At 58.1% G+C, this 13,809-nt stretch overlaps 1 protein-coding gene across 2 annotated transcripts in view; it reads right to left on the bottom strand.

Annotated features, from left to right (window-relative positions):
• SORCS2 (sortilin related VPS10 domain containing receptor 2) overlaps nucleotides 1-13,809 on the bottom strand; it is a 491,847-nt gene that overhangs the window by 5,803 nt on the left and 472,235 nt on the right. For both annotated transcript variants that reach the window (XM_069594798.1, XM_069594797.1), the window contains exons 19-25: nucleotides 10,896-11,082; nucleotides 10,389-10,522; nucleotides 9,173-9,296; nucleotides 7,519-7,631; nucleotides 6,397-6,522; nucleotides 2,081-2,180; nucleotides 1,273-1,375 (exon numbers count right to left, since the gene is read on the bottom strand). In XM_069594798.1, the coding sequence (XP_069450899.1) occupies nucleotides 1,273-1,375; nucleotides 2,081-2,180; nucleotides 6,397-6,522; nucleotides 7,519-7,631; nucleotides 9,173-9,296; nucleotides 10,389-10,522; nucleotides 10,896-11,082 (887 nt within the window). The remainder of the gene's footprint in view (nucleotides 1-1,272; nucleotides 1,376-2,080; nucleotides 2,181-6,396; nucleotides 6,523-7,518; nucleotides 7,632-9,172; nucleotides 9,297-10,388; nucleotides 10,523-10,895; nucleotides 11,083-13,809) is intronic.

Here is a 13,809-nt window from a genome sequence, read left to right as displayed (position 1 = left end):
TGACCTGGGAGGCAGCGTCTCACCCGTCCTCTCTGCAGCCTCTCGGGACTCACCCACGAACAGCCTGCCTCAGCCAGGCCAGGGCTGGGCGGTTTTCACAAGGTCCCAACTAAACACATCACGGTAAGAAGGGAGACGTGCTCAGGACAATGTCTGCAGGTGACAGGGCCCTGCCTCTGCACCTGCCCACCTCTTCTTCCCTTTCTCCTGCCTCCCTCCTGATTAGTCCCCTTTTACAGATGAGGAAACTGAGGCCCAGGGAGGGGAAGAGACTGGCCGGAGCCGCAGGCTGGATGGTGAGCTGGTCTGGGAGGCTGACCGTCTGGGCTGCCCCGCAGGTCGGGAGAGTGGGTCGCCCAGTGTGAATGGTCCTGGAGGACAGAGACCCAGCAGAGTCTTGGGCTGCAGGAGGGACCCTTGGCCTCCAAGGAGCAGGAGCCGGAGGGTCAGGGTGTCTCCAGACTGTTCCCAATGGTGACCCTGAGCGAGGAGACCCTGAGGCCACTGGAGCCGAACCAGCCAGATGGGGTGAAACGCGGGGGTCGGCTCTCAGCTGCATTTGCAGGGCATGAGTCTGGCGACACTCTCTGGCCTTTGTGTCCATCCCCGGGCCCCGTATCCGGGTAAGACCAGATTCTCCAGCCCCTCTGAGGGTGCCCATGAATAATCCTAGCACTGTGGGCTATTAAACCCATTTTACAGATGAGGATCAAGGTCAGAGGGGAGGAGGCACCACAGCCCCTCTGATGACCGCACACTGAGCTTGCCACCCACCCAGCCTCATCCCAAGCCCCTGCCTGCTCCCACCCTGGGTATCACTACCCAACCCTGACTTCTCCCGGGAAGAAGCTGGAGCCCACCCTCCCCCACTTGCCATGGGGCGCCTGGCACAGGGCAGCTCTGGCTCAAGCTCGTGGAGGGAAGGGTGGATGAGCGCTGTAGGGAGCATGGGTGGTAGAGGACACGACCTGGGGTCAGATCCTCACTCCTCAGCTATGTTGCTCTGGGACAATCGCTTGACCTCTCTGAGCCTGGGTTTCCTCATCTGTAAAATGGGTGTGTGGAGCAGAGGCGGGGATTGGGTGGAAGATGCTCCCTGGCTTGTCAGTGGCCGGCTGCCCTCAGGGACTGAGATGACTCAGGACCAGTGTGCAGGTCCCGACGAGGCCCCCTCCCTGTCCCTCGGCCCATCAAGGCCACAGTCCCAGCCCCCCGTGGCCCTCGGGTCCCCTCTGCTTGCCCCGGGAGCCCAGGGAGGCCAGGTGGCCTTGCCTTTTGAACTTGTACAGGATGAAGGCCCCAACAGCGAAGAGCCCGCTGACGAAGAGGATCGCCACTGCCCAGTAGCCGCCTCCACTTCCCAGGCTCGGGGAATCTGTGGGCAAAATGGCCTGTGAGCGCTCAGAGTGGGCAGCGGCTGCCCCCGGAACCTGGGACGCCACTGGGTAAATCCCGGCCCTGGTCTTCCCCCCCTAGAAAGTGGACACAGCTCCGTCCAGACCGATGCTGGTGTGGACATGCGTCTTCACAGAGCAGAAAGTGGCCCCTGGGCTCCTGCCAAGATTCTTGCCCCAGAGCGGGGAGGACAGTCCGTGGTGGGCGTGGGGGCAGAGTGCATCTGAGACCCTGCGTCTATGCTCAGTTGCTTCCGTTGGGTCCGACTCTGTGACCCCATGGACTGTAGTCTGCCGGGCTCGTCTGTCCAAGGGATTCTCCAGGCAAGAGTACTGGAGCGGGGTGCCATGCCCTCCTCCAGGTGGCCTTCCTGACTCAGGGATCGAACCCAGGTCTCTTACGTCTCCTGCACTGGCAGGCAGGTTCTTTACCACTGGCACCACCTGGGAAGCCCTATCTGAGACCCTAAATGATGTAAATTAAAGCAAGAGCTCCGTGCGCGTCCACGGGGGAGGGCAGCAAGGCTGACCAGGATTTAACTGAAGACAACCACCCGGCCAGGAGGGATATGTGGTGAGCAGAGGGGCCCCCTCTGCCCCCAGTGTACACAGCAGCCAGCATCGTCTGAGGGGCCTAGACGCCCGCCCGTCCCACCTTGCAGAGGCAAGCCTGGCCCGGGCCTCACCCGTGTCCACGTCCCTCACGGCCACCACGACCCGGACCCCGCCGCGCAGGAGGAAGCTGATCTTCTGTGCAATCAGCACCTGCTGGATGGCCGTGAGCCTCTGAAAGCACAGAGCGGGGGAGTGAGGGGGGGTCTTCAGGGTCCCAGCAGGGGGAGCGGGGGAGCTGGGCGGTTGTCCGCCCTGACCCTCCATGGTCAGGGGGCTAGGGGAGGGTCCCTGTGCCTCTCTGGGCCTCAGTCACCCCATCTGTAAAATGGGAATGCTAGCCACCAACCAACTCTGATCCAGAACCTCTGATGGGACACAAGGTGATCCAAGTGTGGCCCTGCCCTCAGAGAGCTCTGGTTTTAGTTGGGACCATGGAGTGTGGTAATCCAGGGATGTCCAGGAGGCCCCCGACCCCAGAAGTAATCAGAGGAGGCTTCTTGGAGGTGGAAGACCAAGAAGAGGACAAAGCAGGGTCAGGGCAGGTGACCCTGGCAGGCGAGTGACCCCTCACCTGAGGCAGAGAACTCCCAGGGGTGGTGTTGCAAGACTGTGGGGTGGGGGATGGGCAGTGGGCCTCTGGGGCACCCTACTGGTTTGGAAATTCACAAGCGGGGAATTTCTGGGGTTTGGAAGGGACTCAATCAGCCCACATGGGTGTCAGGTGTCACCCTTCTGCACAGGTGGGGGCAGAGGTGCTGGGGAAGGAGGCCCCCAGGGATGGGGGTCCTGTGGCATCGCTCCCAGGGCCTCTGGAGTGGGGGGGACATTCCCTGGGGACTCTGGCCGAGCCTCGCTGAGCGGCGTTTTGGCCTCTGGGACTCCGCTCTTGTTCACAGAATGAGGGTGCTGGGTTGGCCTGTTGCTTACACAGCTCCCCACCTGGAGGATCTGGGAAGCACCTGGTTCTGCCCCTTGAACTGAGAATAGAAAGATGCCAACACAGGAGTGGTTGCCAGGGGCTGGAGGGGGGTGACTGCTGGTGGGGGCAGGTTTCCTTTGGGAGAATGAAAGGTTCCTTTGGGAGGAGTTGGGAATAGTGGTTGCATGGCTGTGAATATACTAAAAATCACTGAATGGTACACTTTACAAAAGTAAACGTTATCTCAAAGAAAAAAGAATCAGAACCTTAGCCAAGCTCTGGACTAGTTGCGGGCACCAGTGCCCATGCAGACGGTCTGGAGAGAGTGACCAGCACTGAGGCAGGGCTGCAGCACGGCCCGCAGCACCCCTGTGGGTGAGTGGTAGCACCCATTTTACAGACGAGGGAAGCGGGGCTCAGTGAGACCCCAGCCAGGAAGCACAGCGTGGGCATGGTGCCCACCCCCGCTCTGGCTGCAGAGCCACGCCTGGGCTGCCTCTGGGTGGACCCTTGACTGTGCCGCCACAGCCCATCCGGAAGGGCAGCCGCGTCTGAACCCGGGGCTCCCAGCCATGCCCCAGGCTCTCGACACCTCTCTGTCCTCAGGTCATCATGAGGATTCATACGAGCATCTCGTGTGGTGCCCCAAGCCCTGAGCTCTGCACACAGCAGGCTCCGCAGGATTGGCTGCTGGCGGTGGACGGGTGTGCGGCTAAGGCTTCTCCCTGACATTGGGCACGTGGTTTACTCTGAGCACTCAGCACAGTGAGAGAAGTTCAGTTCAGTCACTCAGTCATGTCTGACTCTGTGACCCCAAGGACTGCAGCACGCCAGGCTTCCCTGTCCATCACCAACTCCCAGAGTTTACTCAAACTCATGTCCATTGAGATGGTGGTGCCATCCAACCATCTCATCATCTGCCGTCCCCTTTTCCTCCTGCCCTCAGTCTTTCCCAGCATCGGGGTCTTTTCCAATGAGTCAGCTCTAACCATCAGGTGGCCAAAGTATTGGAGTTTCAGCTTCAGCATCAATCCTTCCAATGAATATTCAGGACTGGTTTCCTTTAGGATGGACTGGTTGGATCTCCTTGCAGTCCAAGGGACTCTCAAGAGTCTTCTCCAACATCACAGTTCAAAAGTATCAATTCTTCGGTGCTCAGCTTTCTTTATAGTCCAAATCTCACATTCATACGTAACTACTGGAAAAACCTAGCCTTGCTTAGATGGAACTTTGTTGTCTAAAGAATGTCTCTACTTTTTAATATGCTGTCTAGGTTGGTCATAACTTTCCTTCCAAGGAGTAAGCATCTTAATTTCATGATTGCAGTCACCATCTGCAATGATTTTGGAGCCCAAAAAATAAAGTCTCTCACTGTTTCCACTGTTTCCCCATCTATTTGCCATGAAGTGATGGGACTGGATGCCATGATCTTCGTTTTCTGAATGTTGAACTTTAAGCCAACTTTTTCACTCTCCTCATTCACTTTCATCAAGAGGGTCTTTAGTTCTTCTTCACTTTCTGCCATAAGGGTGGTGTCATCTGCATATCTGAGGTTATTGATATTTCTCGCGGCAATCTTGATTCCAGCTTGTGCTTCCTCCAGCCCAGCGTTTCTCGTAATGTATTCTGCATATAAGTTAAATAATCAGGGTGACAATGTAGAGCCTTGATGTACTCCTTTCCCTATTCGGAATCAATCTGTTGTTCCATGTCCAGTTCTAAATGTTGCTTCCTGACCTGCATACAGGTTTCTCAAGAGGGAATGGGGGCAGTACCCCACGGTTTACGCTGAGCACTCAGCACAATGGGGGGAGTACCCCCACCTCCTTTCCTTCCAACCCTCAGTCTAAAGTGCCCCAAGTGGGTGCAGCCTCTGAGCCCAGTGCTGGCAGCCAGGACCCCTGCAGTCTTCCCCAACCTTCACCCAGCCTCTACTCTCAGATCCTCATCTGAGAAATGGGTCAATGACTCTCAACCGGCTGCTGACCAACATCTGGAGACACCTATCATCAGGGCTCAGGCGTGGCTGGGAGCCCCGGGTTCAGACGCAGCTGCCCTTCGGGAAGGGCTGTGGGTCAGGCTGGCACAGTCAAGGGTCCACCCAGAGGCCGCCTGGGCATGGCTGGAGCACGGCTCTGCAGCCAGAGAGGGGGTGGGCACTGTGCCCGCACTATGCTTCCTGGCAGGGGTCTCACTGAGCCCCGCTTCCCTCGTCTGTAAAATGGGCACTACCACCCACCCTCAGGGGTCCTGCGGGCCGTGCTGCAGCCCCGCCTCAGCACTGGTCACTCTCTCCAGACCGTCTGCGTGGGCATCAGTGCCCGCGACTAATCCAGAGCTTGGCTGCGGTTCTGATTCTTTTTTTTTTTTCTGAGATATTTACTTTTGTAAAGTGTACCATTCAGTGGTTTTTAGTATATTCACAGCCATGCGACCACTACTACCATTTAGCTCCTCCCAAAGGAACCTTTCTATCCTCCCAAAGCAAACCCTGCCCCCACCAGCAGTCACCCCCCTGCCCCCCCAGGCCCTGGCAACCACTCCTGTGTTGTCTCTGTGGATTTGCCGATTTGGACGTTTCATATAAATGGAATCACACAATCAGTGGCTTTTTGTGACCGTCTTCTTTTACTTTGCTTCATGCTTGGGTTCACCCGAGTTGCAGCCTGGATCAGAATGTCACTCCTGTTCATTGCTTGGATCAGAATGTTGCTCCTGTTCATGGCTGAGTAATGTTCCACTGTGCGTCTGGACTGCCTTCTCGCCTAGTCGTCTATTCTGCTGTGCGTCTGGGCTGCCTCCTCCTCGCCCAGTCGTCTGCGGGTGGGCATGTGGGCTGCTTCCCCTTTGGGTTCACGGGCACTCATGCATGAGTGTGTGTGTGAGACACGCATTTGTACTTCTCTTTGGTACATCCCTGGGGGGGTGGAGCTGCCGTGTTATATGGTAACATCGTATCTGAAGCTCTGCCAGACAGTTTGTACGGCAGCTGCACCACTTTCCGTTCCATCTCAGCAGTGAACAGGGGCCAAGTTTCTCCACATCCTCATCCACGCTCGTCACTGCCTGCTTGTTGTGGAGTTACAGCTGCCCTGGAAGGCGTGAAGGGCTTCCCTTTCACCTCTCAGTCCCAGTCCTAGTTGGGTGTCCTGAAACCAGGTCCCAGAGTCCCCTGGGTGGTGCTCACCCCTCGCAGTGAGGCTGGGGTGGGGCGACCAGGTCCAGCCAAAGAAATGGGAGTGAAATTGGCGCATGCCCCTTGGGGGCTGGTCCGGCCTGGTGCCCTGGTCCCCCAACTCCTCCACCATCGTGACCCAGGGGTAGCCACAAGGGGGAGGAGGGACAGTGATCGGTGAGAGATAAGCCTTTATGTGATGAAGAGTGACTGAGGTCCCCGTGTTTGTCGGGTATCACCCTCAGACCCTACGCTGTGCGGGGCGTACCCGGCCCAGTGGCCGCGGGAGGTACCTTGTCACTGGTGAGGCTCCTCTTCCTTGTAGGCCTGGGAGGGGGCAGGAGCACGTGCAGGTCGGCCAAGGTGGGCAGCCCTGGCTTCACCACCGTCACCAGCAGCTCCTCAGGGATGCTGGTCTCCTGCGGGGACACAGAGAGCCACCCTGATGCGCCAGCGTGCCTCCTCTGTCCCAGCCGTGCTCCACGGCCCCCGCGGTCACACCCCCTCCCCACGTGACCTGTCCGAGTCTTGGCCGTTCTTGACCCCTGCCCGGCATGGGGGTAGCCCCAGCATCCTTTGGCATCATCGTCCACCTCCCGCATCCCTGCCCTCCTGGGCCCTCAGCCTTTCGCCTCCCACCCTCACCACAGCCTCCGCTTGCCCAGGGCTGCCCTCCTTCAGCTCAACTCTCCTACTGCCTGCAGGTGAGCAGGCCCCTCCCTCGCGTACTGTCCTCCCAGGTGTCAGGGCTTCTGACCACGCAGCTCCCTCAACCCACAAAGCTCTGCTTCCTGGAAGTCCCACTCCATGCACATTCATCTGGCAAACTCCTATTCACCCTTCAGTGCCCAAGACAATACTACCCGAATTCTTAATGGGCCAAAGGGAGGCATGGCCGTGGTGAGCGTCAGCCTGGGACAACCATGGATGACTCTAGGAAGCTGGGCTTTCTCCCACTGAGGGGTCACGGGCCTCAAGTGCCCCATGCCCACCCTGCCTTTGTCTTCTGTGAGTTCCCTGATGGTAGACATCACAGAGACTTATCTTTCTGTCTCCTGTATCCAGCAGTGAGTAAATGAAAATCACTTTAAAGAGATTCTGGACCATTGGAGGAGGGCAACTGCATCTCGTGCAAACAGCTGGTGCTCACTAGATGTGCATGAAGCATGCAGCCCTGCCCCTCCCCCACATGAGGATGCTCCCACCCTGTGTCCCCCAGGGCCAGGTGAAAGGATCCTAAGTGGCTTCCAAGCACCGTTGTTGGCGGACCCAAAGGACAGATAATTAGGACGCAGGGCAGCCTGCCCATCCCCCCTGTCCCCTTCCCTGAGGACTCTGGCCCCTGCCCCCCACTTCCTCGGGGTAACCACAACGCATAAGAAGGGCGGCGGCTCTGCCACGGCTGGGCTGGGTACCTTGGAGAGGAGCCGGGACACCACGAGGCCGACGTCTTCCCTCCACTCGGGGGTGTTGGGGTTGTGAGCATCCAGGTCCTTGGAAAACTGCAGAGGCACGACCTGAAATTGGTCTGGAAAGAGGTGGAGACGGGAGAGTGTCACCGCCCTGCTCCCTTCACAGCCGGCGGCCACACCCCCTGGCTGGTCCAGGGCTGGCCCTAGGGGTGGATCCTGCCACCCACCTTCAGAAAAAAGATTCCTCCCCGTCTGTGTGCCAGCAGCTGTCCCCGGCAGGGCCCAGTGCACTGCTGCCATTTAATAATAATAACAACAACGACGGTGACAGCGACGAGGACGGCGGTGCTGACCTGGGAGGGGGAGCCACGCCTGCTCTGTGGCTTCCCCATCAGCCCTCGAGGACAGACAAGCTCGGCCTTCCGTCTCCCAGGGATCCGCTGAGTTTAACCGGGCTGTCCCCTCACCGAATAAGAGTCCCTGGAGAGCAGAGTCCACCTGCCCCCGACCACCTTCTCTTTCTCTCAAATTCCCCAGGGCCCCCAACTCAAGACACCTCTTCTAAACCAACAAGCAGCAGGGGGTGAAAGAAAGACCCAGCCCTGGGAGCCTCAGAGTGAACTGTCCTCTCTCCACTTAGCTCCCGAGCCTTGGTTTCGTCATTTGTAAAGAGGGAGGGGGCTCTGCAAGGGTGAGAAGTCAAAGGGACAAGTGCCTCGTGAATGTGCAGTGTGGGTGGGGGTAAGTGTTTCAAGGCTCCGGGCTCGGGGTGCGGGAGTGAACAATGGCCAAGGGCTGTCCCCTGAATACTTAACTGATGGCAGCTGTCTATGGCAGATGCTGTCTTAGAACAAAATGAGGTTTTTAATCGGGGTGATAAAGAGGGGAACATGGCTCTGGGTGGTGGGATGCCTCCTGAGGACGCCTCCAATTTTCGGTTGCAACTGTCTCCTGGGGGCGAGGCTCAGAGCCCCCAAGCAGGGAATAATAGATAAATGAGACACAGATTCAGAGCAGGACTCCCAGTAAAGTCAATAGCCCATGTCCTTTGAGATAGAATCGCATGACAGTCCTCAGGTGTCAGGATGCTGAGGACAGGTGCCCGTCGCGGGGGCGAGGGGAGGGAGTGAACTGTCCTCTCTCCACTGGTCTTTCTTTCACCACCTGCTGCTTGTCTTGAGTCGGGGGCCCTGGGGAATTTGAGAGAAAGAGAAGGTGGTGGGGGCGGGTGGACTCTCCTCTCCGGGACTCTTATTCGGTGAGGGGACAGCCCGGTCAAACTCAGTGGGTCCCTGGGAGACGGAAGGCCAAGCTTGTCTGTCCTCGAGGGTTGATGGGGAAGCCACAGAGCAGGCTTGGCCCTCCCTCCCAGTGCCCAGTCCCAGCTCTGTCCCCCCAGTGCGTGACCTCACCAAGCCCCTCAGCTGCGTCCTCACTCATGTCGTGTGGGGCCCATGAGTGCCCCGTGCACAGGGGTCGTTGGTGTTTATTTTACAGATGGGGAAACCGAGGCCAGGGAGCCCAGAGGTGTCGGAGCCATGCTGGGCCATCCCTCCGTCCAGCCGGGGCTGCCCCAGGGTGACCGGCCTAGCCCGACCCTGAGCTCCTGGGAAGGAGAAGCTGCGCTGCCTGCCACGGTGGGGGAGAGGGCACTCACCCAGCACGCGGACCACCTTGGAGTCCTGCAGCACGGAGGTCCCGCAGGCAGCCTGTACCGTCACCCGCACGTCCCCTGGGTCCCCAAACCGCGTCGTCACAGAGTTCTCCAAGGACAGGCGGGGCTGCGGGCACAAGTGGGCTCAGGACCGGGCCGGAGAGCTGGCCCCATGGGAGCCTGCTGAGAGCGCCCGGGGGGCATGGGGAGATACCCCCAGAGAGACACCTGGACCTGAGAGCTCCCCAGCACAGACATGCGTCTCCCAGGGCCCCCTGCCCTCCAGAGGCACCAAGATCCCCCGTGTGGATGGTGTCGAAGGCCCAGTGTGGCTGCTAGGCGGGGCGTCCCTGTCACCTTCCTGCCCCAGCCCAGCTGAGCTCAGTACCTTCATGCTCAGACCCCAGGTCCTAGCTCAGCACCCACCCCATGGGGTGGGGTACCCACGTCGATCGTGGGTCCACTCTATGACTTCGGGCCTTGCAGATGGGGAGACAGAGGCTCTGGTAGGCACAACAGCTCTCCAAGGGCTCAGCTGGAGGCGGCTGACTTGCTGCTCAAATCCGGAGCCCGAGCACCTTCCTCACCCATCCCTGCGCCCCGGAACCACAGTGCTAAGCCCTGAGCCCCTCCCAGGCTGGGCCCTTGGGCGCTGTCTCGGGGGGCTGCAGGGCTGCCATTTGCTGAATGAGCGAAGGATCCCCTTTGGGTCTTGGGGTCCCTTCCCCCAGGCTAAGGGGCAGCCTTGTCCACAAAGGTCCTCAGGACCTCCCACCAGGCATCTGTCTTCGGTTCCCCATGGCTCTCAGGACACAACCCACAACCCTGGGTGATGCTTCTGAGGTCGGGCTCAGCCCAGGGACCCCCTCCTCCATGAAGCCCTCCCTGATCACCTCCACGCTCAGACTAGAAATGATCTGTCCCCTTCCTGTGACACGCGTCACACCCCAACTCGGGTCACCTACTCTGTTCACACGTCCTCCCCAGGAAAGAGCATGGTCTGGTCTGATCCGATCGACCACATTGTCCACCGCACTCAGACACAGCCAGACCCCAAGCAGCTGCGCAGGGTGGAGGGAGGGCTGGTGTGCGCCCGCCTCACCTCCATGGTGCCACATGCTCTGTCCTGCCCAGTACGGAGGGTGGGATCTGCCCCAGTCTCCACCCCAGATGGGAGCCTGTGGGGAGGAGGGGCCTCCAGGGGCCCGGGCCTGCGTACCTGAAGGCTGTGGCCGATCCACCAGTAGAAGACGGTGAGGTTGGGGTTCAGGGGCAGCAGCACAGCCGTGAGGTTCACCTCCTGGTTGACGCCAATGACAGGAACCACTTCCAGGTAGAGGGCCTGCAGGGGGGCTGCAGGGGCCACACAAAGGTCAGGGGTCAGAGGGCATCAGGGCACTGGCCATGTCACAGGTTGCTATTGGTCACTGTCCCCATCAACCTCATCACCACCACTAACACCTCTACCACCATCCTCACTACCTCCACCACCATCAGCCCCACTAGAAACACTACCACCACCACCGCCACCACCACCACCACCACCACCACCACCACCACCACCACCACCATCGTCACCACCAGCCCCGCTGTGGCACAGAGCACCGTGGGTGTGGCCTCCAGCCCCGCCTGCCTGCCTCCCCGCCCCTGGGCTCCCCGTGCTTCCTCAAGGAGAGCTCCCTGCCACAGGGAGTCGCCCTGGGCCAGGCAGGGGCGATGGGCTCACCGGTGACCTGGACAAACAGCACGGCCTCGTCGTGCCCCGCCACGTTCTCCGCCCTGACGGACACGCGGTAGACGCCGGGGCTCTCGTAGCGGTGCCGGATGGGCTCACCGGTCAGCGTGAGGTTCACGTACATGGCCTTGAAGCCGTCCCCCAGGTCCACCTGGTACTTGGTGGTCAGGACATCACCCTGTAAGGCACGCCAGGGGGCCGCTTAGGACCTGGCCGCAGAGCTGGGAGCCAGCGATGGGCCACTCACTGGCTCTCTCACCCACTCACTCACTCATCCCCCCACCCCTTTCCTCCCTCACAGCGAGCTCCCTGGGGACTCCAGGGAACCAGGTCTGTTCTATCCTTGCCCGCCGCACCCCCCACCACCCAGCCTGGAGGGCAGGGCTGAGACCAGTAGGAGAGGATGGAAGTAGTAGCCAGGGCCAGGTTTCCGTTTCAGAAAGATGACCCAACTGCTGAGGCGGAGAGGACTCAGCTCAGATGAGATCAGGGAGGCCTGAGCCAGGGACCGGGAGGGCAGGGAGCGGGCCCCCACCTGCTGGACAGTCTAAGGGACAGGGAGAAGTCTGTGCATAAAAACTCTGAGTCTCCTAGGAAATGACAAAACAAAACAAGGCGTCATTTTCCCCTCTGATGCTGCGATTCCTGCATTTTCTATCTTCTCACTCTACGTGCTGCCAGGAGTGATGCTCGGGTGCACAGGCTCTATGCAGGGAGGGGGGTCCCACGTCCGTCACCCCTCCCTGGCATCTCCTCACCCACACGAGCCGTCTAAGCGCCCGTCTAACCCCCACCGCGAACATCGCCCTTCCGATAACCGTGCTGTCCTCGTGGAGTCTTGGGAAAGGAAACTGAGGAAGCAAACGGGAGCTTCTCCAACTTCGTGGCAAGAATGAGTTCCTCAGTTACTCCAGGTCCTCTCTCCCCATCACCTCCCTATCATGTCTTCCTGCCACCCCTCTGCCTGCTGGGGGAGCACCCAGGAAGCCATGTCCTAGGGGTCAGGAATGAAACACGGCCATCATTAACTGTTCAGCGAGCCTCTTGGTTTACACCTGCCAAACCCTAGAACTTGACAGAGTACCTTTATGTAAATTATGTTCATTCACCTTTCTTCACAAATACGGTGTGAAAGGTTGGATCATCTCTCCCCCATCCACACCCACTTGGAACCTCAGAATGTGACCTTATTTGGAAATAGGGTCTTTGTGGATGTAATTAATTAACTCGAGGTCACACTGAATTAGAACAGGATCTAAGTTCAATGGCTGGGTCTTTATCAGAAAGAGCAGCAGCTCTGAGACACAGAAAGGGAGCCAGGTGAAGACAGAGGCTGGAGGGGGTGCTGCCCTCGCCCAGGGCTGCCTGGAACCCCCAGAAGCTGAGAGACACGGGAGGACTCTCCTTCCAGAGGGAGCCCAGCCCTGCTGACACTTTGATTTTGGACTTCCGGCCTCCAGAGCTCTTGAGAAGAGAAATCTCTGATATTTCAAGCCACCCAGTTTGTGGCCACTGTCGTGATGGCCTTGGGGACCTTATGCAAGTATGTTCTATGCTCCCCATTTTATAGGTTGAAGGACTGAGGCTCTGTGAGTCCAGAACCTGCAGGCTGGCTTGTGGTCAGGGCTCTCTCTGTTTAAAGGCAGCCTTGTAGATGGGGATGGTCTCAAGGTCAACTTGCTCCGGGAGGGAGGGGTGTCCATGCAGCTTCCTGGGGGAAGAAGGGGCTTCTGGCTGAGTCTGGACGTGTGGCTTTGATGGGCAGGAGCCACACCACCTGGAGATGCTGTGTCCTGCCTGTGAGCAGCCAAGAGGGTGTGTTTTAACTCCTGAAACACTTCCCTTGGTTAAAACACTTCATCACAGGGACTTCCTTGGCGGTCCAGTGGTTAAGACTCTGCACTTCCTCCACAGGGGCCACAGTTCGATCCCTGTTTGGGGAGCTAAGATCCCATGTGCCATGTGGTATGGGCAAAAATAAATAAATAAAATAAAAAATCCTACCTTGTCAGCCTGAGCGTCTCAACGAGAGAGTAGCCCCTGCTTGCCTCAACTAAAAAAGAGCCCTCAGAGCAACAAAGACCCAGCACAGCCAAAATAAATAAGTAAAATTATATTAAAAATAATAATAGTAAAAACCTTGTCATAATCAGGAAGGTAATAGTGGCAATGTAAGAAAATAGAAAAAGGCAGAGAAGTAGCTAGAAAGGAAAAATGGTAACGTCAGCACAACACCCACCACCCACAGCATAGTGTTTCCATGCAGATCTGTGTGTGTGTGTGTGTTTACTCCTGAGTGCTTCAAGAACACTCGGAAGTCTCGTGCTGAGCCAACTGCCAATTCACACGTAATTGTCAAGGATATAACCCATGCGGGCGGTCTCCATGCGAACACCTTGCAGAACACGTATCACGGCTTGGAATCCCCAGTGATTCAGCCACGATTCTGTCGCCCCTGGGGTCCCTAGGGCTACCCTTTCACCCCCAGACACGCCTCTCCGTCACATCCCCGACTCCATGGGATTAGAACCTCTAACCTGTTCTCCATTTCTATAATTTCGTTACTTGGGGAATATTCTCTAAGTAGAATTGCTGGGATTAGCTTTCTCATTCAGTATAATTCTTTGCAGATTCTCCCAAGCTGTGGTGTAGAGCCTGTTCCCTCTTACTTCAGAGTACCGCCCGTGGGATGGACGTATCACCTCACCTCGCGTTTATCCACTCGTCCATCGAGGACATCTGGCTGTCTCCCGTTTCTGGCTCTTATGAATAAAGCTGCTGTGAACCTTGATGTATACAGGTTTTCCTGTGAGCCTCTTTGTTTCCCTGGGATGAAGGCCCAGGAGTGTAACTGCTGAGTCCTGTGGTTGTTGCATGCTTAGTTTTTAAGGAAATGACCAACTTT

Source organism: Ovis canadensis, chromosome 6 (genome assembly GCF_042477335.2).
Source record: "Ovis canadensis isolate MfBH-ARS-UI-01 breed Bighorn chromosome 6, ARS-UI_OviCan_v2, whole genome shotgun sequence".
Lineage (NCBI taxonomy): Eukaryota > Metazoa > Chordata > Mammalia > Artiodactyla > Bovidae > Ovis > Ovis canadensis.
Note: the sequence above shows the minus strand (reverse complement) of the source record. Positions and strands in the feature narration are given on the sequence as shown.